Source organism: Arvicola amphibius, chromosome 15 (assembly GCF_903992535.2).
Source record: "Arvicola amphibius chromosome 15, mArvAmp1.2, whole genome shotgun sequence".
NCBI classification, from domain to species: Eukaryota; Metazoa; Chordata; class Mammalia; order Rodentia; family Cricetidae; genus Arvicola; species Arvicola amphibius.
Window position 1 is genome coordinate 11,356,777 of NC_052061.1, and position 21,273 is coordinate 11,378,049.

A 21,273-nucleotide genomic window follows, 5' to 3' on the forward strand; every position below is an offset into this window, starting at 1 on the left:
GAGAAGACCTGTAAGAGCCCACTGTCCTTAACCAATGAGGTAAATCATATATATGAATGATGTAATATTAAGCATGAGGGTGCAGTATAATCTTTATAAGTTCATATGTCTGTTTCTTGGGTGTATCATCATATAACCAGGTATAATAATACCTGCCTTGGATTTGGGATACAGTTGAATGGAAAAGCACCTGACTTTAGGTGGCACAAAGACTTGAGTTCCAGCTCCAGCACACAAAAAGAAAAGGAAAAAAGACTGTCTTATTGGACTGCTGTGAAGATTAAATGATATACATACATAAGTGAGCGATAAAGAAATAGGAAACTTGAATTTTAGTGGGGTAAGTCTGCATAGCTTTAGAAACGGCTCTTCTAATCATCATAAAGGACACGATAATAGAGATTGGTATTAGTAAAGCCTGTGTAATGTCAGTTTCCAGGAAAAGAAATGAAATTGCCACGGAAGTTTAACGGGAACACAGAACTCATGACACAAAAGTACTGGGGAGAAAAATCCACCTGACCTTGTCTCCTAAGAGCTCCCCTTAGAAGCCATCACTCAGGCCTCGTTAAGCACCACATACCTCTTTCAGCAACGCCACCAGAGGTGTCATGATGTCCTTAGCCACCATGTCATCACAGACTTCAAAACCTCCACAAGCACTGAGGTTCCTGCATAAGAAATTTAAACACGTTTTACCTTCAAGTCATACATCGCAAAACACCACTAGGCTCCCAAATGTACTGTATGTTTAATCACAGTCAAAGCTGCTGAGAAAAAAATGTATTTGTCATAAGCTGGAAAACAAGCCTACAGATTTAACTGTCTGCTCTTTATCACAACACGTAACTTCGTGGTCTTAGTCACTGAAAAGCCAACTCTTTTAAAGGAAAGCATTTAATTGGAGCTGGCTTACAGTTTCAGAGGCTTAGTCCATCATCATCATGATTGGAAGAACGATGGGATGGATGGTGCTGGAGCAGTAGCTGAGAGCTACAGCCTGATCCATGGACAGAGACGCTGGCCTGGTATGAGCTTTTTGAAACTTTGAAGCCTACTGATGGTGACACACCTCACCTATAATCCCACACCTAATCGAACAAGGCCCTCTCTCCCTCCCTCTCTCTCTCCCTCTCCCTCCCTTCCCCCTCTCTCCCTCCCTCCCTCTCCCTCCCTCTCCCTCTCTCTCCCTCCCTCTCTCTCTCCCTCCCCCTCCCTCCCTCCTCCCTTCTCTCTCCCTCTCCCTTTCTCTCCCCCCCCCCCTCTGGTTTTTCAAGACAGGGATTCTGTCTAGCCTTGGCTGCACTAGAACTTGCTCTGTAGATCTGGTTGACCTTAAACTCACAGAGCTCCACCTGCCTCTACCTACAGAGTTCTGAGATTAATGGAAAGCACCACCATTCCTGGGCTGGCCATACCTCTTAATCCTTTTCAAATAGTGCCGCTCCCTGGTGACTAAGCATTTAAACATATGAGCCTATGAGAGCCATTCTTACATCAACCCACCATACCCCAACTAACATAATTCTCTGCAATTGCTACTGGTTGTATTGATACACATACGCATTATTTGGTTAATAATAATCAGCAGATTTTTCTCCAGGGACAGGGTTTCCCTGTGTAGCCTTGGCTGTCCTAGAACTTGCACAGTAGACCAGACTGGCCTTGAACTCAAGTGATTGGCCAGCCATCTCAAGTGATGGGGTTAAAGGCATGCACAACTACACCAGGCAATAAACAAGAGATTATTATCAGAAACCTTCCTCAACAGACCTCAAATTTACTAAGGCCAGAAATTACGTCTGTATTCCCGGCTACACCATTCCCCAAGCCTAGTCCAATGACTGGCACACAGGCACTCATCGGCAGCTTACCTAACTGAAACAATACACACAGACAAATGTATGAGAGTACAGAAGTTAAGGTCCTGCCCCCTCTACAGTTCACTCTCTGCATAGACATCATCAGAGTGGCTTTTTCAAAAGGTAGACTTCATCACTCTGGTTTAGAATAAACCCTTCAACTCAGCAGCCGTAGCACCTATAATAGCCACCTCCTCCCCTCAGCCACATTAACTTCTGTGCAGTGTCTATCCGCCCTCGGCCTCACTTCTCTGGCACGGCTCTTCCTCCCATACCGAATGCTCTCACCCTATTTTCCCATGTCTGGTTCTCCGGTCCTCTGGTCTCCGTTTATAAATGCCATCTAGAGGACACCCAGTGCAACTCCCCCAGCCCCTCGTTTACACAGCAATTCTCATTAATACCAGTTGACTTTTTGCTAGTTTCCAGACACCCTCTCAATGGAGCTCCTGCAAAGACAAGGATCTTGGCTGTCCTGCTAACATCCTGCATGCTGAAATATCGGTATACTTAGAGCCATCCAGTCAGGGACCCTATGGCGCGCTTTGGAAGGGAAAAATGCATCAGGTTTAAGGACAGGTCAAGTAGCCAGGTGTATACAAACAAGGTGCGTGACCTGTGGCTCCCGGGGACCTTCGGAACCCGAACTCCTATCTCTATCCGCTGCAAACCTGAGATCACAGGAAGGTTCTCTCTCTGCATTAGTAGAGAAAGCAGCGGGAGAGGGTGTGCTGGGTTTGTTTGCTCGCAGGGACACCGCCTCGGACCCTCTCCGACTCACCTCAGAGCTCCGGCCGCCGTCTCCCTGACCGCCAGACTGGGGTCCAGCAGCAGCGGCCCGAGCCGGCGGACAGCATCGCGGCGCGCCAAGTCTGGCAGAGCTGGCCGCTGCTGCACCAGCCGGGCCAGCCCCGCGCAGGCGCACTCGCGGACCTCGGCGCTCGGGTGCTGGAGCTGCGGGAACCAAGACGTCAGAGGTGGGCAGTGAGCACGCGCGCCGCAGCCCCGCTCCCGCGGACGCCCTGCCGCAAGCCACCCCGAGCCCGGTCAAGCCATCGTCCTACCTTTTCCAGAAGCTCCGCCGCTGGCCCGTCGTCCTCCTCGTCTTCGGTCCCGTTCGCCACGGCCGCCGCCTCGGCCTGACAGCTACCAGTAGGGGAAAACTGAGGTCTCTTGAAGCGCTTCGTCCGACTCTTACCCATGGCGACAGAGGCCGCGAGGAGAGACCGGGAGAGGAAGACAGCAACAGACGATGGGGACCGCCGGGCCCAACGAACACTTCAGTCTCGGGCACTATCTGGCGTCCTTCCTAAGCTGGACCGGGCTGACGGCCTGAGCACACATGGGAAAGCTACGCGCCTGCGCACGGGCGTCGGGAGCGAGAAGAGGGCGGGCACAGGGAGTGCGCGTGCGTGTAAAGCTGTGTGGGCGGGGCCACCCCTGACAGGGGGTGGAGCACGGGCTTTTCCTGAGAATGTTAACACACCCACTCCACCGGAGAAATGCAAGGCTCTTCTAATCCAACTGTTCCAAAGAGCCGTTCTATATCAGTGTAACCTAGTCACAAAGACGGGACTGTCTACCAAAAAGAATAACATTCCTTACTATGCCATGTTTAGGATATAATCACATAAGTGAAGCCTCTCAACCTGTAGGTGCAAAGAACCCATGGAGCTACCAAATACATATCTTATTTCCTTGATCTCTTATCTGGACACAAACTTCCTGCCATACCCGTAGTCCAAAGTAGTCTTTGCTTGTCTTGATCATGTGGGCTCTCCATGTCCACCCTATGAACTTTTCGAAATATTCTTCCATGGTTATTATATTCATTGTCCTTCTCAAAACATCTCAGTGGCTTCTCTTCCTCGGAATAGTTTTCAAAAATTTAGGCTAAGCTGCCTCATCTCACTTCACTCCTGTGTCCTGGTCCCTTTAATAATGTTTTTTAGGGGCTGGAGAGATGGCTCAGCAGTTAAGAGCACTGATTGCTCTTCCAGAGGACCCGGGTTCAATTCCCAGCACCCACATGGCAGCTCACAACTTTCTGACACCTTCACACCAATACACATAAAATAAAGTTAAATAAACCATTAAAAAAAATTTAAGAGGTATAAGAGGTTTCTCCATTTACAAAGACTGGGAGTTTTTGAAATATCAAAGGAGTAACAACCATTTTAATTATTTCAAAAGAGATAATTACTTTCAAAAGGGAAGCTGAATGTTGAATGCCTTCCGAGCAAGGACTGGGACTAGCCAGACTTTATTCTCGGATTTCGCTGGGGCAAGTGTGGAGGTTATGTAAATGCTGCCAGCTCTGAAAAGGTTGCTGTTGAACAGGCTGCTGCCCATTCAATTCCACATCACTCATTCATGAGCAAGACTTTCTGCTCGCGTAAAAGTGCTTGTTTGTTATGCTAGGCACTGCTCAGGGAGCTGGAAATAGCAGTTCTACCTACCCTGGTCCTGACTTTAACAAAGTCATTGTTGGGGGCTGGAGAGATGGGTCAGTGGTTAAGAGCATTGCCTGCTCTTCCAAAGGTCCTGAGTTCAATTACCGGCAACCACATGGTGGCTCACAACCATCTGTAAATGAGGTCTGCTGCCCTCTTCTGGCCTACAGACATACACACAGATGAATAATAAATAAATATTTTTTTAAAAAAACAAAGTCATTTGTTGCCAGTAGTAGTACACACCTTTAATTCCAGCACTCAGGAGGCAAAGTTCCAGGCCAGCCCATCTACAGTGAGAGAAACCCTATCTTGAAAAACAAAACAGAAGGGAAGCGGAAGGGAGGGAAGGAGAAAGGGAAGAAAAGAGAAGGGAGGAGGAGGAGAAAGCAAGGAAGAAGAGGGAGGGAGGGAGGGAGGGAAGGGAAGTGATGAAAGAAAACAGAAAGGAAGAAAGAAAAAGTAAGAATAATTATCCTGGCCGGGTGATGGTGGCACATGCCTTTAAATCCAGCACTTGGGAGGCAGAGGCAGATGGATGTCTGTGAGTTTAAGGCCAACCTGGTCTACAAGAGCTAGTTCCAGAACAGGCTTCAAAGCTACAGTACAGAAACCCTATCTCGAAAAAGAAAAAAAAAATCCTGTCTGAAGAAAGTAGTGGCACAGCCTTTAATCTTAGCACTTGGGAGGCAGAGGTGGGTGGATCTCTGAATTCAAGGCCAGCCTGGTCTACAGAGTGAGTTCCAGGATAGCCAGAGCTATCTGGGACCATGCCTCATAAAAATTGTGGGGACGATATTATCCTGAGGCTGGAGAGATGGTTCAGCACTCTTGGAGAGGACAGATTCAATACCCACCACCTACATGGTGGCTCATAATCATATGTAACTCCAGTCCCAGGAAGTCTGACATCCTCTTTTGGACTCTGTGGGCACCAGATACACATGTGGTATACACGGAGGCAAAACATAAATACCTAAAGAATTGAAAATAATTATGGCTGTTTGCTTTGCAAACATAGCAGCACACCCTTTAAACTCAGCACTGGGTGGGTGGTGGTGGTGGTGGTGGAGGGGGACGACATCCCTGTAATCATCCTAAATCAGAAACTTAGGACACTGAAGGATTGCCTGAGCCCAGGAATTCAAGATTGACTTAGGAAACTGAGGCCTGGTCTCAAAATGAACATCTACAGTACAAAACAAGACACAAGAATGAATAGAAAAATAGAAAAGAGGAAAGCACAAACCTCTGGCACTATAGCAGGATGCTGCTCCTTAGAGCCAGTGGGCTCTAAGCACCATGTTTACTTATATAGTCAGATATAGCTCTTCTAGGAGCCAGGTTCTTATCAAAGACTCAAACTTTCCTGTCCCCAGTACTAAGGGTCTTAAATCTTCTTCAGCTTTACACTCTTGGAGGAAATTCCCAATCTAGGCCTGTAAGAGCAACATGACAACCCGCATCTCCTTAGTAAAAGCCAAGCAATCTTAGACCACGATGAATAAGACATGAAGAAGGCCAATAGTCTAGAATAGTACTGGCAACTCTGTTTGGTCTACAGGACAGAGTTACAGTAGGATAACTAGGAGCTAGAGATGGCTCAGTGGGTAAGAGCAGTGAGAGCACTGGCTGCTTTTAAAGAGGTTGAGGTTCAATTCCCAGTCCCCACATGGTGGTTCCTCACCATCTGTAACTCCAGTTCCGCTGTTTCTGATGCCCTTTTCTTAATTGCACAGGCACAAGGCATGTAAGTGGTGCTCAGACATACATGAAGGCAGAACACTCATACACACACACAAAAAAGTAAAATTTCTTATTTGGAATTAGCTTGTATCTAATATACAGAAACATTTACATATTTTTTAGTTGCAGACACAATAAACCAAATGAAAACTCTAAACACTGGTTATATATAAAATATTTATTTTTGCACATATTTACCTACAGAATTTACAGAAAATAAAACAATGCAGAACATATAGAATACCCTCTTAGAGAATTCTTAGAAGCAGAGGGTTTTATTGCTGCAATTCAAAGAATACAATTTATTGAAAGGAAAGTCAAGATGAACAAGTGTTAGTTAAATGGCAGCTTTAATTCAATAGTTTTGTCCTATTATTCAAATTTAGTTTCATATTGGATGAAATTTAAAATATTGCTCATGAAATAATTTAACCTTTTCAAAATCTTCTAATGAACAGGTAAAAAGGCACCACTAGTCCATTAAGTATTCACAGCAATCCCACAGTTTCATTTCAAGGGCTACCGTAGTACATGTTGCTGTTGCGCATACACAGTATGTCATCGCGACTCTCCAGCAGTGAGGACTGCAGGCTCTGGCTGGTGATGTGGTTCCGGTGTTACTGGTGATGGACTGGGCCCATCGGCTTCGCCAGGACAGTACTGGTCTAACACGTCTACCTCAGCATAAAATCCAGTCACCTAAAATAACGACCGTCAAATTCCCAGGCAACACATAATTTAACTTGTACATTCAGAAGACTTTGGGGTGTTTTTAAAAATTCTTTTTTAAAAAAGTAATTTAGTGTTAAATGAGAACAATTACTGAAAAATATAACAATAGTTGCCAGAATTCAGTATTGGGCTTAACAAAAATTGTTGAAACATGTATAAAATTTCAACGTAATGGAGATGAGGTTTTCTCAATCTAAGTGGAGCCTGGTATTTGCTGCACCACAACGGAAGGTGGCACTGAGAATGAAAGGCACACATAGTAGCCAGGTTTACGGAGCCGTGGAGATGCCAAGCAGATGGTTTCTGAAATACTGGTGCAGAAGAGCAAAGTCCAAACATTTTCCTCTTGGTTTAACATTGGCATTGATTTGCTATTTACAGTAGTTTGCAAAAATACATTATAAAAACTGAATGAGGTTTGGTTTCTAAGTTTAACTTAGTAACACACACACTTCATCTGCAAGACTCTTTGCAGGAGCTGAAGCACTAAAGTGACTCTAATACTGAACACAGGTAACCAAAGGTACTGGAGCACTGAGAGCTCAGTCATCGTCATCGAGACAATCTGGCAAATATTGCACGCTTCTTGTCAGTTGTTGCTAAACCATCACATATCCAATTCCAAAAGGAATCCTTGGTGGCGTTTTGCTGTATCACTTATTTGAAGAAAGACTGGTTTAGGGTCCCTAACAACAGTGCAGATTGTCATTGAACGTGAGGTCTAGGTTTCAAAATTAGCTTTCCTGTCTGTAAAAAAGGAAAAAAGAAAAAGTCAATTCACAGTTCTATTAAAAACACCAGCAGTTACTTACAGACTTTAAAGGGAACTGGAGGGCCATGGTTTAGCAGGTAGAGGCACTTGCTGCCTGCCAAGCTTGATAACCCGAGTGCAGCCCTCAGAACCAAAATGGTAGAAGCAGAGAACTATTGCACATCTTTCTCTTTCCCACTGGCACCATGGCATATGGTGTGTGCATACTTGGGTGCCCATGTGCACAAACACACATGATCAATCATTCAATAAAGATGTAAAACTTTCTGTTAAAGGGTATCTAATGGAGCCAGTGAGATGGCTCAGTGGGGAAAGGCTCCTGCTGACAGGTCTGACAAAATCAGTTCAGTTCCCAGGACCCAAAGTGGAAGGAGAAAAAAGATTTGTGGGAGTTGTCCTTTCATCTCCCCTGCTTGGATGACATAGTAAATTCCAGGCCAGCCTGTCTCAAAATTAAAAATAATAAAAATAAATAAAATAAGAAAGATTCAATTGTCAACCCCACCAATTTGTTTGGCACTACTGACTGCAGCCCTGGCTGGTTTAGAACCTGCTATGTAAACCAGGCTGGTCTCTTTCTCCTGAGTGCAGGGTTAAGGGTGTGTGCCAACAAGCCTGACTAAGAGATTTCAGGTATAATCTTGTTTTGTTCACATAAGGAATTGCTATGGAGTCCAAGCTGGCCTTCACCCCTTTACTGTTTTTTGTTTTTTGGTGGTGGTGGGTTTTTGTTTTGTTTCGTTTTTAGACAGTATTTTTATCTTCAGGCTAGTCTCAAATTTGTACATAGCTAAGGGAGAGCCTTAAACTTTGATTTTCCTGCTTCCACCTCCCAAGTGGTGGGATCACAGATGTGAACCATGCCTGGTTTCACGTGGTGTTAGAGATTAAACCCAAGGCTTTATACGTGTTAAACAAGCACTCAGTTACAACTCCCGACTGAGCTACACCCAAGACCTTGGCTTCATACTCTTCTCTAGCCTCAGTTCCCTAGTACCAAGGATTACAGGTGTATGCCAACAAGCCTGACCCACAGGACCCAAAGGTCTGTTTTCCTAAAACTAAACAGGTCCACTAAGCATTTTTGTTATTTTGAAACAGGGTCTCACTATGTAGATTAGGGTGGCCTTGAATTTGAAGTAATCCTCTTGCCTCCCATGGGCAGAGATTATAGATGTCAACAACATACCTGGCTACAGGTATATTCTAATGAAAAAATACTTACATCATCACAAGACATATTGTATTCTGCTAGTATCGTTCGGCATCGAGCAGCTATACTGAATCATTGTGGTCAAAGGAAAATTGCCAATGCGAAGCAAGCATCTCTTACGGTTTAGACATGAAATGTTGCCCCCAAGGGCTCATGTGCTAAAGGCCAGGTTGAGGTAAAGGCTAAAGGTTAGCCATGGGCATGTTAAGGTATCTGAATAACAAAGGAACAAACTTCCTCAATAGATAAATCCACCCATGATTTCATAGCTAAGGGGCGTGGAGCCTAGTCAGAGATGTAGGTCACCAAGGGGGTGACTTTGAAAAGCATATTTTGTTACTGAACCTTCACTGTGTCTGGCCACCATGAGGTGCGTGGGTTTGTTTTACCCCACACTTCTTGCCATGATGTGCTGCCTTACCATGGCCAAAACACAATAGAGCTAACCAAGCATGGACTGGGCCCTCCGAAATCATGAGCCATGACAAATCTTCTCACGTATTTTGTCTTGGGGTTGGAATGTGATTAACAAGGCTTCTAACAACCACTTAGATAAGATGGAAGGTTCTTCAGCTTTGTTCAGAGAACAAAATTAAACTCCAGGTAAAGGATACATTGATGGTGCAACTACTCTTTTGTGTATGCCAGCAAAGAACAAGCCTATTAGAGTTATGCAGCTGATTGTGAAAAATGGGTGATTCCATAAGGACGTGAAGAAGGACACCTGTAAGAGGAAGCGTGAGATTAACGGGTGATTCCATAGGGATGTGAAGAAGGACACCTGTAAGAGGAAGCGTGAGATTAAGACTCTTAGGACCCACACAGAAATGCACGTTTTATCACCTCAACTACAAGGGTGTGAAGACTTCCAACAACTCTACTTCTTATTGCTGTGCTATGATAATAGAACACATGCTTTATCTTCTTTGTAGGGCAGGATTGCACAGCACTGTCATCCATGCTGAACTCTAGGCCACTTCAAATTCATTCCTATAATCAGAAACCACCCCACCAAAAAAATCCTCAACTTTCTGTTCAATGAATGAAGATTAGGCCTTTAGTGTCTTCTTCCCCCGAACCCCCCTGACAGGGCTTTTTGGTTTAGTCCTAGCTGTCCTGGAACTCTCTGTAGACCAGACTGGCCTTGAACTCAGAGGTACACTTGCCTCTGCCTCCTGAATGAGTGCTGGGATTAAAAGCAGGCCACCCCTGCCCTGCTGGAGGCCTTTAGTCTCAATGAAAACACAGATTAAATCTGATTTAATTATTTCCCTGTCAAAAAGCTTCAAGGCGGGCATGGAGAGATGGCTTGGGCTGGAGAGACAGCTCAGAGGTTAAGAGCATTGCCTGCTTTTTCAAAGGTCCTGAGTTCAATTCCCAGCAACCACATGGTGGCTCACAACCATCTGTAATGAGGTCTGGTGCCCTCTTCTGGCCTGAAGGCATACACACAGACAGAATATTGTATATATAATAAATATAATTTTAAAAAAAGCTTCAAGGCTAGGAACAGTTACGGTAATGAAACTACCTAATTTCAACGCTCAGGAGGTAGAGGCAAGTGGATCTCGTGAGTTCAAAGCCAGCCTGGGCTAATAGCTGCATAGTGAGACTTTTCTCAAAAAATTAAAAACAAAAGCTACCTTAAGAGAGTGAGGCCAGCCGGGCGGCGGTGGCGCACGCCTTTAATCCCAGCACTCGGGAGGCAGAGGCAGGCGGATCTCTGTGAGTTCGAGACTAGCCTGGTCTACAAGAGCTAGTTCCAGGACAGGCTCCACAGCTACAGAGAAACCCTGTCTCGAAAAACCAAAAAGAAAAAAAAAAAAGAGAGTGAGGCCAGCTCTGTCATTCATAACCAAGTCCCAGACTAATCTTCATCTCCTGTCCCACCCTCCACACATATGCCAACTTCCCTATTAGCTGAATTTCTACAATGCCTTCATTACCTTTGCTTGAAATGAATGTTTATTTGAATTTTTTGTTTTTTGAGATAGGGTTTCTCTGCAGCTTTGGTGCCTGCCCTGCCTTGTAAACCAGTCTGGCCTTGAACTTACAGAGATCTGTCTGCCTCTGCCTCCAGAGTGCTGGGATTAAAGGCATGTGCCACCACGGCCTGGTTTATTTGGATTTTTTTTTAAAGATTTATTTATTTATTATGTATACAACATTCTGCCTCGATGTATGCCCGCACACCAGAGGAGGGCGCCAGATCTCAGTACAGATGGTTGTGAGCCACCATGTGGTTGCTGGGAATTGAACTCAGGACCTCTGGGAGAGCAGTCAGTGCTCTTAACCTCTGAGCCATCTCTCCAGCCCCTATTTGAATTTTTTTTTTAAATGAAGCTGTTTTAAAGCTTCTTGAAAAATGAAATAAAAAATATGAAGTAAAAAAAGTTGCTTTTGAAGTTATTAGAATTGTAGTGGCCACGGACACTGAAGCAACAAAAACTGGTTAGTAGGAATCTGTAAAGATCTAGAGAGAAAGACTGAGAGAAAGAAAGGACTTCTTTCAGATCTGGGCATATTGAAATGACTATAAAAAATCTGGAAATGCACAACTCTAAGACTATGTAGAGTGACAAGAGTCCAGGATCCATGCTAGAACAAGAGAGGGCATGAAAAGCAGAAGGCTTGGAAATGGAAACATAGCAAAGTAAAAAGATAAACATGTAGCCTGTCTAGAAAAAGAAAGTAAACAGATTGGTAAGTACATAGAAAAAACACTGGAGGGAAGCACAGCACTCTCCACAGGAGAGATCTCACGGTTTATGATGGAAACACACACACACACACACACACACACACACACGCAAGACAAAGAAATGGACTAGGAATATGATTCACCAAGGACAAATGAAAGAACAAGGCTTAAAACACCAGGAGGGAAATATTTCTGAGATGAGGTGATGCTGAAGACAAGCTAAGGTTCCAGAGGACTTCCTTTTCTTTCTGTTTTGGGAAACAGGGTCTTGCTACACAGCCCCTGCGGACCTGGTACTTACATTGTAGCCATGGCAGCCTAGAACTCACAGTAACTCCATGCTTTAGCCTCCCAAGCACAGGGAATATAGGCATAAGCCTCCACACTCGCCTCCGAAGAGCTATCACTTTACAATCTCTGAGCTTTACTGGCCAGCAAGATGGTTAGATAGGTAAAGGTACTTGCCACCAAGTCTGATAACCTGAGTTCAATCCCCAGGACCCACATGGTAGAAGAAGAGAGCTAATTCCCAAAGTGTCTTCCGTCTTCCACAAGAGGAGCAAACACACAAACACACACACATACTATATGTATGTATGTATGTATGTAATTTAAGGAAATCTGAGGGGCTTTTTTTGTTTGTTTGTTTGTTTATTGGAGACAGGGTCTATGCATCCTTGGCTGTCCCAGAACTTGCTCTGTAAACCAGGCTGGCCTCAAACTCAAGAGACCCTACTGTCTCTGCCTCCCAAGTGCAGGGATTAAAGGTGTGGCTGAAAATCTGAGCTTTGATTCCTACAAGATGGCTATGTGTCTGGACAATGTTAGCACAAACAGTACTTTGTAAATGTGTGTATAGTCTGTGTGTGCACTCACTTGTTCCTCTATTACCTCCACCCTATTTTTTAGGATAAGGTCTCTCACTGAAACTGCAGTTCACTGATTGGCTGAACTGGCTGACTAGCAAGCTCTGGGATCCTTCTACGTCACCAACCCAGTCCTCCCCCAGCTCTAGGGTTGCAGACATGGACTGCCACGTCTGGTTCCACGTGACTGTAGGAGTTATGAACTTGGGTCCTGATGCTTACACAGCAAACACTCAATCACTTCTCCAGTTCTGATTTTTTATAGTCTAAAAGTTGTCTGTCATTTTACTGTTGCTATTTAGCAACAATGTCTCACCATGCAGCCCAGGTTGGCTTCTATCACTCAAATGTCCTGGTTCAGTCTCCCATGATGTCAAGATTACAGGACTGCACCACCACCCCTGGCTTTATGCTCTTACTTTAACTAGGGCAACTGTATTAGTCCCCTTCCCTCCAGGGCAACAACCAATGACATCTAAACAGCAGTTTCTTCTTTCAGAAGTTTGCAGTATCTTTTTACTCCCTGGCTTTTGTATTCGTACTTTCTGCTTCAGACACAATTGCTGGTTAGAACTCTCATCAGGTTTGGGGTTATTAAATACTGAAGTAAAAAGAACCAACCCTAAGGCTAAAAGCTATCTTCTCACCTAATTTAGAAAATTATATTAACTACATAGTTTTGGGCGTATTTCCGATTACATTTAATTCTTCGTTTTATTAAGATCTCAACTAGCTGAAATCAGCTTATATTTTTCTCAATTAGAAGTAGACTCATTTCCCAAGATAGAACTTTTTTAATCTTCTTGCCAGCCTCCTTCTACCCTCCCCTACAGATGAGTACCAAGTACAGCCTTCAGATCAGATTTTATAAATGAACTCACAGGAGAGTTTTCTGTCTGCCACAAAACCCCTTCTATTAACACAAATTCCAAAGCCAACCTCCCCTGCTTCCTGTCCTTTTCCATCTCCCCTCAGTGAGAGTCAGGCAGGAAGGGGGGCTACATCCTAAACAATTATATCTACAGCCAGGTGGTGCACACCTTTAATCCTAACACTCAGGAGGTAGAGGCAAGAGATCACTGTGAGTTCGAGGCTAGCCTGGTTTACACAGCGAGTTCCAGGACAATCAGGGCTGTTACACAGAGAAACATTTTCATTCTCGAAAATGAAAAAAAAGGAGAACCTATTTTTTTTTAATATTTATTTATTTATTTATTTATTTATTATGTATACAATATTCTGTCTGTGTGTATGCCTGCAGGCCAGAAGAGGGCACCAGACCCCATTACAGATGGTTGTGAGCTACCATGTGGTTGCTGGGAATTGAACTCAGGACCTTTGGAAGAGCAGGCAATGCTCTTAAGCTCTGAGCCATCTCTCCAGCCCCAAGGAGAACCTATTTTTAAGAAAATCATAAGACTGAACTTATAGCTGGAGAGAGGTGATGAAAGAGAATCCTGAGACTAGCCTAGTGTGTGTGTGGGTGTGTACCTAGAATCCTGAGACTAGCCCAGTATGTGTGTGTGGGGGGGGGGGCTAGAATCCCAGTATTAGGGAGGCAGAGGCAGAGGCAGAGGCAGGTGGATCTCTCTAAGTATGAAGTTATCTTGGTCTATACAGCTACATAGTGAGACCTTGAAGGAAAAGAAAAACCAAAGAAAGAAACAAAAAACAAAAGAAAGAAAAACACAAAACTGCAGAGTTTTTAATAAAAAAAAAGATTGAACTTGAAACAAAGGTACTAGAAGGGGTGGAAACTTCAGAAACATTTCATCAAATAATCCTTCCAGAGCTAACATTATGAGATCTGATGTTGCATTTGGTACAGTGAAGCTTGTGCAGTGCCCAGCGGGATCCTCTCGGTGTTCTCCACATTAAACTCCAGGCAAGAACCGTGGAAGGACCAATGTGGAGAAAGAAAAGCTTTGCTAACTCGAGGAGCTGGCACTCTCTCTCCAATGACAATGAAAACACAAGGAATTAATTGTGACTCCGAAGATCAGGTCACCTAGAGATCAACTTATAACTCAATTCTGTCAACTTCGGTGGCCTAGAGATCAGTGACTTGATTCCTCCCTGATATTGGCCACCTGGTCTAATCTGTTTACCAGTGACATTTGTTTGTATCTTTTCCTGGCGTTTCAAATGCTTTATGGGATGCAGAAAGGTATTAATAAATAATTTACTGAATTACAGTATTTAAAATCTGGTACTGAATCGGGTAGTGTGGCACACACCTTTAATCCCAGCACTGAGGAGACAGAGGCAATGGATCTCTGTGAGTTCGCGGCCAGCTTGGTCTACAGAACTTGTTCCAGGACAGCCAGGGCTACACAGAGAAACTGTCTCAAAATAAACAAACAAAAACAAAAAATAAAAAAAGATAACTAACCCATAATAGTCAGCTAGAGCTTTACTTAAGCAAACAATTACCGAGCATGTCATTAATGCGAGATTAAAGTCATTGGTAGCAGGCACAGGCAGGTTGGCATCATATTTCATTATTAGCATCATACATCTAGTATCTCGTTTAATCTGCTAAAGATTTTAAAACAAAATTTCTACCTTTTGTGTCTCAGGATCTATTAGCCAGTTCCAGGCGCCAGTAGCTGTGCAGACAGACACCACTATAAGAAGCACTGGTGAAAGATACACAGAAAATTAGTGAGCAAACACACCCTTCATCCCTTCACGTCCTGATACCCCTTCCCCTGGTTCCTGACAGACACAGTCAAAGAAGGCAGCACTTGATCAAGAACAATGACCAGGCTCAAGAGTTAGAGTTGCCATCTTGAGGAACTCTCTTCAACATTCTGACCCTGGGAATGGGGGATTACAGCAACTTCTTGGTTAGGATTCATGAGAATAAAGTCTAAAACTTAAAACCAAGAACTTCAAGCTAAGACTTAATGTACAGAGCTTTCATTGTGGTTTTGCAGATCCTGTAAGCTCACACTGAAGAGAAAGCCCTCCCATTTTCTAAAGGGAGCACACAAGGCCCTTTCTGAGCCGCACTGCAGTCCCGTGATTCCTAGCTGTGCAGACAACTGCTGCAGAGGTAAACAAGGGCAGTGCTGGGGTCACTGAGTGTGACGTCACTGGGGAGCAGACCAGTCAGTACTGGTTTTTAAAAGGGGAGTAAAGAAAGGACTTAAAACTGGGCAGTGGTGGTGCACGCCTTTAACATTAGCACTGGGGAGGCAGAGGCAGGAGGACCTCTGTGAGTTTGAGGCCAACCTGGTCTAAGAGTGAGTTCTAGGACAGACTCCAAAGCTACACAGAGAAACCCTGTCTTGAAAAAAAAAAAAAAAAAAAAAAAGGACTTAAAGAAATTTCTAAGGCTAGTAGAAACCAGAAAGGGTTGAGTTTTTTTCCCACTAAGCTTTCTTTTTCCAAATTCTACATTTGTTCAGGTGTGTGTGTGCGCACGCGTGCACGCGCCATGGTGCACATGTGGAGGTCAGAGGTACCTGTGGGAGCTGGTTCTCTCCCTACACCAGATGGCTCCTGGGAATTGAACTCAAGTCATCAAGCTTGGCAGCAATCACCTTTACCTGCTTAGCCATTTGCTAGACACCCCCACCTTTTAAAATCTAAATAAATTATAAATTGAAGAATAGATAATATTAATAAAAAAGAACAAAAGGATACTGTGACTAAGCAAATGCTGTGGGAGAATAGTCTGTACCCTGTCACTTGCATTATTTTTAATAAAATGCTGACTGACCAGTAGCCAGGCAGAAAGTATAGGCAGAGTGACAGTGACCAGGCAGGATGTAGAAGCATGGCAATGAGAATTATGGGAAGAGGAAAGTTTCAGTCTGTAGTTGTGACCCAGACGCAGGTGAAGCAAGATGTGTCTGCCTCACCAAAAAAGGTATCAAGTCACATGGCTAACACAGACAAGAATTATGGGCTAATATAAGTTATAAGAGTTAATAAGAAGCCTGAGATACTAAATCTCAGAGTCCAGCTTCCCACAACTAGTCCAAAGCTGAGTGGTATACACATCTGTGGTCCCAACAACGGGAAGCAGAAATAGGAGAGTCACTTGAGCCTAGTAATTGGAGGCCAGCCTGAGCAAGATAGCAAGATCCCTTATCCAAAAAAGATAAGGAATGGAGGGAGGAGGGAAAAAGACAATTTGTCTCGATATAGATGAGCAGAACATTCTCTTGGCTATATCAGTGCTTTTGTATTTGATCCCATTTCCCACTCTGCCCCTTCCTTGGAGCAATAACTAGAACTCATTCAAATCATACTGTGTAGCCTTCACTATACTTAGGAATAGGGATAAGCGGTAGTAAGGTAAAAGTCTTTTCTAGGTCAGGCTCCAAAGTATACCATTAGGCTATATTAAACATCAACTAAGGAGGTCATCAAGATAACTCATCTGACAACAGGGCTTGCCATCAAGTCTTGTGACCTGAGTTCAATTCCCAGGACCCACAAGGTGGCTGGAGAAAACTGTCTCCCACAAGTTGTCCTCTGACCTCAACATGGGCTGTGGCATGTTAGTGAACCTGCATGCAAGCACACATGCCAACAATATATGTAATACAATATTTTTAAAAAATATATTAAAAGAAATATCATAACTTTTGCTTTTTAAATATCTATGTAATTCTATATTTATGTACCTGCGTGTATATATCTACACTATATGTATGCAGGGCCTGCATAGGTCAGAGGATTGTGAGTCACCATGTTGGTGCTCAGAACCAAACTCAGGTCCTCTGCTGAGCCATCTCTTCAGCCCTGTTTTTATCTCATAGGTAAACTGAATGATTTTTTTTTAAAGCAAGAGCTTTGTATATGCTAAGCACATGGTCTACCAGGGTCATCCTCAAGTCAAAATATGATTTTTCTTTTTTTGAAAAAGATTTATTATCTTAAATTATGTCTATTTGTGTGTGTGTATCCATATAGGCTTGTGGCCATGTCTGCAGAATATAAAAGAGGGTGCTGGATCCCCGGGGCTGGAGGTACACATGGCTGGCATGAGTTCTGGGAAGGGAGTGCGCCCTCTACAGGTCAGGATGCACTTTCAATCAGCAGCTCCACAATATGGTTTTTCTTAACAAAACTATATTTCAATATCTTGTAGGCAAATTGTGTTTTGCTGGTTTTTTTTTTTTTGTTTTGTTTTGCTTTGCTTTGCTTTTTCCTCCAAGACAGGGTAACTCACTCTGTAGACCAGGCTGGCCTTGAACTCAAGAGATGGGACTCCAGGCACACAGCACCACCACCGAGCTGTCTAACTTATTGTATGAGACAGAGCAGCTCACTGAATCTGAAGTTCACTGGCTACTAATATTTTTATTGAGTGTTTTTCATCAAAGTTATAACATTTAATAAAAAACATGTATCTTGGGCTGGAGAGGTGGCTCAGCAGTTAAGAGCATTGGCTGCTCTTCCAGAAGTCCTGGGTTCAAGTCCCAGCACCCACATGACAACCTACAACCCTCTGTAACTCCAGTCCTAGAGATCTAGTGTCCTTTTCTGGCCTCTTTGGTCACTGAACACACATAGTAACACAGATACACATGCAGGCAAAAAAGAAAACACTTATACACATAAAAACATGATTCTTTTTTCGCTAGACAGTTCAGCAGATAAGAGCACTTTCTGTTCTCACAGAGAACCTGGGTTCAGTCCCCAGCACCCACATAGTGGCTTACAATCACTAGAGACTCCAGTTCCAGGGTATATGGTACCCTCTTCTGGATTTTGCAGGTACCAGGCATGCACACATGTATATGCAGACAAAACACTAATATACTTAAAATTTTTTAAAAATATGTATGTATTTTCATAGAAAAATAAAAATTTAGCCAGGCAGTGGTGGCACACACTTTTAATCCCAGTACTTGGGAGGCAAAGGCAGGTGGATCTCTGTGAGTTCAAGGCAGCCTGATCTACAAAGCAAGTTCCAGGACAACCAGGTTGTTACACAGAGAAACCCTGTCTCAGTTCCCCACTCCGCCCACCAAAAAAAGGGATGGAGAGATGGCTCATAGATTAAAAGCACTAGCTGCTCTTCCAGAGGTCCTGAGTTCAATTCCCAGCACCCACATGGTGGCTCACAATCACCTATAATAATATTTTTTCTTTAAAAAATCATTTATTGTGCATGTTTATATGCATGACATGTACAGGCATGAATGCATGTGAAGATCAGAAAACTGTGGAGTCCATCCTCTCCAACATTTAAATGGCTTCTGAGGATGAAGCTGAGGTCTAAACTCAACTGCATGCACTCAGGCCATCTTGCTAGTCCATAATTTTCTTTTCTTAAGCATTTCTTTGTAATACATTGTTGACAGTGTTAAGTAGCATATTTAAAAGTTGTCTAAACACAGAAATCTGATAGCGGAGTAAAACAAGCCTTTATTAGTCCAAAGTATGAAATAAATTAGTAATAAAGTTAAACAAGCCTTTATTAGTCCAAAGTATGAAATAAATTAGTAATAAAGTTATCAGCGGCACCTCCCTTTCCCTTAGAAAGCATTCAGCAACTTACTTCTCCAGCGTCCAGTGGCAGGTTGCAAGCAATGAATATACTCAGTGAGTCTTCTTTCGAAAGCCTTGAGATCTAGGCAAAAACAGTTCAGTTCTCTACCTACGCTTTCCAGTTTGAACTTATTAAAATAAAATTTTAGGTCGATAACGGCTACAGGCCTTACACATCCAATCCCATATGTCATGCACTCTTTGCTTATGATGACAGTTTTACGTACACAACAAAAACATCACTTTGCTTTCATTCCAGTTTCTGGAAACCGGTTGGTCTACATTTAGAAGCTTGAAAAATAGTATAAGGAAGACCAGCCGGAGCCAAAAGCCGGAATCGGGGAGATGCAAATAAAAGGAGCAAAATCCAGCTGAGTTCTGATTCTGTGCAACCACGAACTTTCTGTTGGAACATCAAAACCCATGAGGGTTGCAATTATCCGATTCAGGCCCTAGCCTCTCATTAATTGATGGCTCTGTAGTATGGGCTTACTAGACTTCCGTAGACAGATAACGGTTGTACAAAGACACTCCCTCCCCTCCTCGGAATGAGTGACCGGTGATCGTCCCGGCAGCAGCGAGCACCTACGCCGTGGGCTGTGTCAGGGCGCACCTCTGAATAAAGTGGGGTGCTATTTCCACAGTGGAGTTTTTGTAAAAACTTTGCAAGGCCAAGCGCACTCCGAAACCCCGGCAATTACCGGAAGCCAAGGAAGAAATTCGGGTTACGGCTCGTGGGGTTGTCAGACAAAAAGAAAATGAATCCGCACTCGACAACACACAAGGGCTCGTCAATGAGAAGGGCCCCCTGCCCGAGCGGGAAGAAGGTGGCACCCCTCCGCAGCCGTGCGCCCCGTGTCCCCGGCACGCCGCCCTCGCGACCCCGTCCGCCTCGGGATTGGGCGGGCGACACACTCTCTACCTTCCGCCTGTTCCAGCGAGTTCATGTCGGGCGGCAGCTCCGGTCACCGCCGCGGCCAGGTCCGCATCGCAGCCCTCTGTCCCCGCCCGGCCGGCAGCACCAACTCCCACCTCTAACCGCTCCCCTCAGCCCCTCCCCTCCGCACCGCCCCTCTTCTAGAAACGCTGAGTTTATTGGGTACTTTTGGCAGACCGCTTAACTAAAGTAGTTTTCTATTGGCTAATTTCAGCTAACGCTTTAGGGGACCTAGCGTTAGACGTTCAGCGGGAAGGGCCGAGAATAGCAGGCAGTCGGGCAGATATAGCCATGGCGCCGCCTGCTGCCTCGGGGAGGAACTGCATCCTGGAAAAGCGTACTCCATTTTTTACAAATTCCCTTGGTTTCTTAGTTCTTTCAGTCTCTAAACAGTGATTGAGAGCCCACTACCCTCCGGGCAGTATTCTGGTTGCTAAGGAGAGATCAACAAGCTGTCCTTGCCCTCAAGGAACCAAGGAAAACTAAAATAATGTTCAGCGGTCAATCACCTCAGAATAGATTTCCTTGAATAAGGGTACCGCTTTCTTAGAAAGGCAACTCCTTAGAGGATATCTGTCTTGCTTATTTTCTTCTCGTGTTATCCGATATTCATAAGTAATAAAGAATGTAAAGTATAAGCTTCAGTAACTATAACAAGAATATGTACAAGGTTAGCAAAATGGATATTTGATTATAATGTCCTGTTTATTTCCTGATGGTCATCGATTCATTCAAGAAGTATTTATTGCTTGACACGCTAAACATTGTGTTTATCCAAGATACAGTTATGACGGTAGTAGATAAGATTGCAGTCCTCAAGGTGAAAGGTTGTAGGGTGCAATAAGCATGCAAACATTGATTGATTTTTTTTTTTTAGATAAGAGGAATTCTGTGGAGGGAACAGATAATAAATGATGGAACTCAAGGGAGTTTATTGCAAGTGTTGCAAGGACATTTAAGCTGTGGGCCCCAAGATGACAGAAAAGATCAGAGCTGAGCAGATCCTGAGCGACACTGCCCTGTTTTCCAAATTGATCTATTGTGTATTTTACCTACGACTTTCCCATGCCACCTGTTTGTTCCTGGCTGCTTCGTTTTCTAGACCCCTCTACCACAGCAGCACTTTCTGAAGTTTTCCACGTATTTCCACGTTCCTTCTCTGAACCAAATCCTTTAGACGCATCGTGTCATTGAAACTTTTAACGTGATTTGTTGGTTTGTAAGATTGAGTTTTTCTCTGTAGACTAAGCTGGCCGTGAACTTGCTGCGCAGCCCAGACTGGCTTCAGATTTGCAGTCCCTCCTGCTTAGGAGTTAGTTTCACGTGCTGGGGCTGTAGCTGTGGGTCACGTGCCTGGCATCCAGGTGTGTTTTCAATGTTGTGGATCAAGCCTAGGAGGAAGTTATAAAATACAGTTAACGGATCATAACTGTTTTTGTTTTGTTTTGTTGTTTTGAGATAGGATCTCTACATAGCCC

At 44.0% G+C, this 21,273-nt stretch overlaps 2 protein-coding genes across 2 annotated transcripts in view; both read right to left on the reverse strand.

The window, feature by feature from the left end:
* Heatr3 (HEAT repeat containing 3) overlaps positions 1 to 3,230 on the reverse strand; it is a 41,412-nt gene extending 38,182 nt beyond the window's left edge. Inside the window, exons 1-3 of the mRNA XM_038313051.1 lie at positions 2,927 to 3,230; positions 2,644 to 2,816; positions 584 to 671 (exon numbers count right to left, since the gene is read on the reverse strand). Coding sequence (XP_038168979.1) covers positions 584 to 671; positions 2,644 to 2,816; positions 2,927 to 3,064 — 399 coding nt within the window. The 5' untranslated portion in view covers positions 3,065 to 3,230. The remainder of the gene's footprint in view (positions 1 to 583; positions 672 to 2,643; positions 2,817 to 2,926) is intronic.
* A 2,994-nt stretch (positions 3,231 to 6,224) lies between these two features.
* Cnep1r1 (CTD nuclear envelope phosphatase 1 regulatory subunit 1) lies at positions 6,225 to 19,904 on the reverse strand. The gene is made up of 6 exons (XM_038313164.2): positions 19,781 to 19,904; positions 18,869 to 18,940; positions 14,911 to 14,984; positions 9,393 to 9,502; positions 8,791 to 8,845; positions 6,225 to 7,540 (listed from the first exon to the last, which is right to left on the reverse strand). The coding sequence occupies exons 1-6, from the start codon at positions 19,803 to 19,805 to the stop codon at positions 7,499 to 7,501; spliced, it is 378 nt and encodes a 125-aa protein (XP_038169092.1). The 5' UTR covers positions 19,806 to 19,904; the 3' UTR covers positions 6,225 to 7,498.
* Between the last annotated feature and the right edge of the window lie 1,369 nt (positions 19,905 to 21,273).

What these genes read in the sequence shown, in the direction of transcription:
- Cnep1r1 (XM_038313164.2), bottom strand. Translation starts at nt 19,805, where the DNA reads ATGAACTCGCTGGAACAGGCGGAAG. An exon ending in TAGATCCTGAGACACAAAAG is followed by an intron (nt 9,503 to 14,910) that starts GTAGAAATTTTG and finishes TTCCTCTTACAG; the next exon opens with GTGTCCTTCTTCACGTCCTT. An exon ending in AGAGTAGTTGCACCATCAAT is followed by an intron (nt 8,846 to 9,392) that starts GTATCCTTTACC and finishes ACAATGATTCAG; the next exon opens with TATAGCTGCTCGATGCCGAA.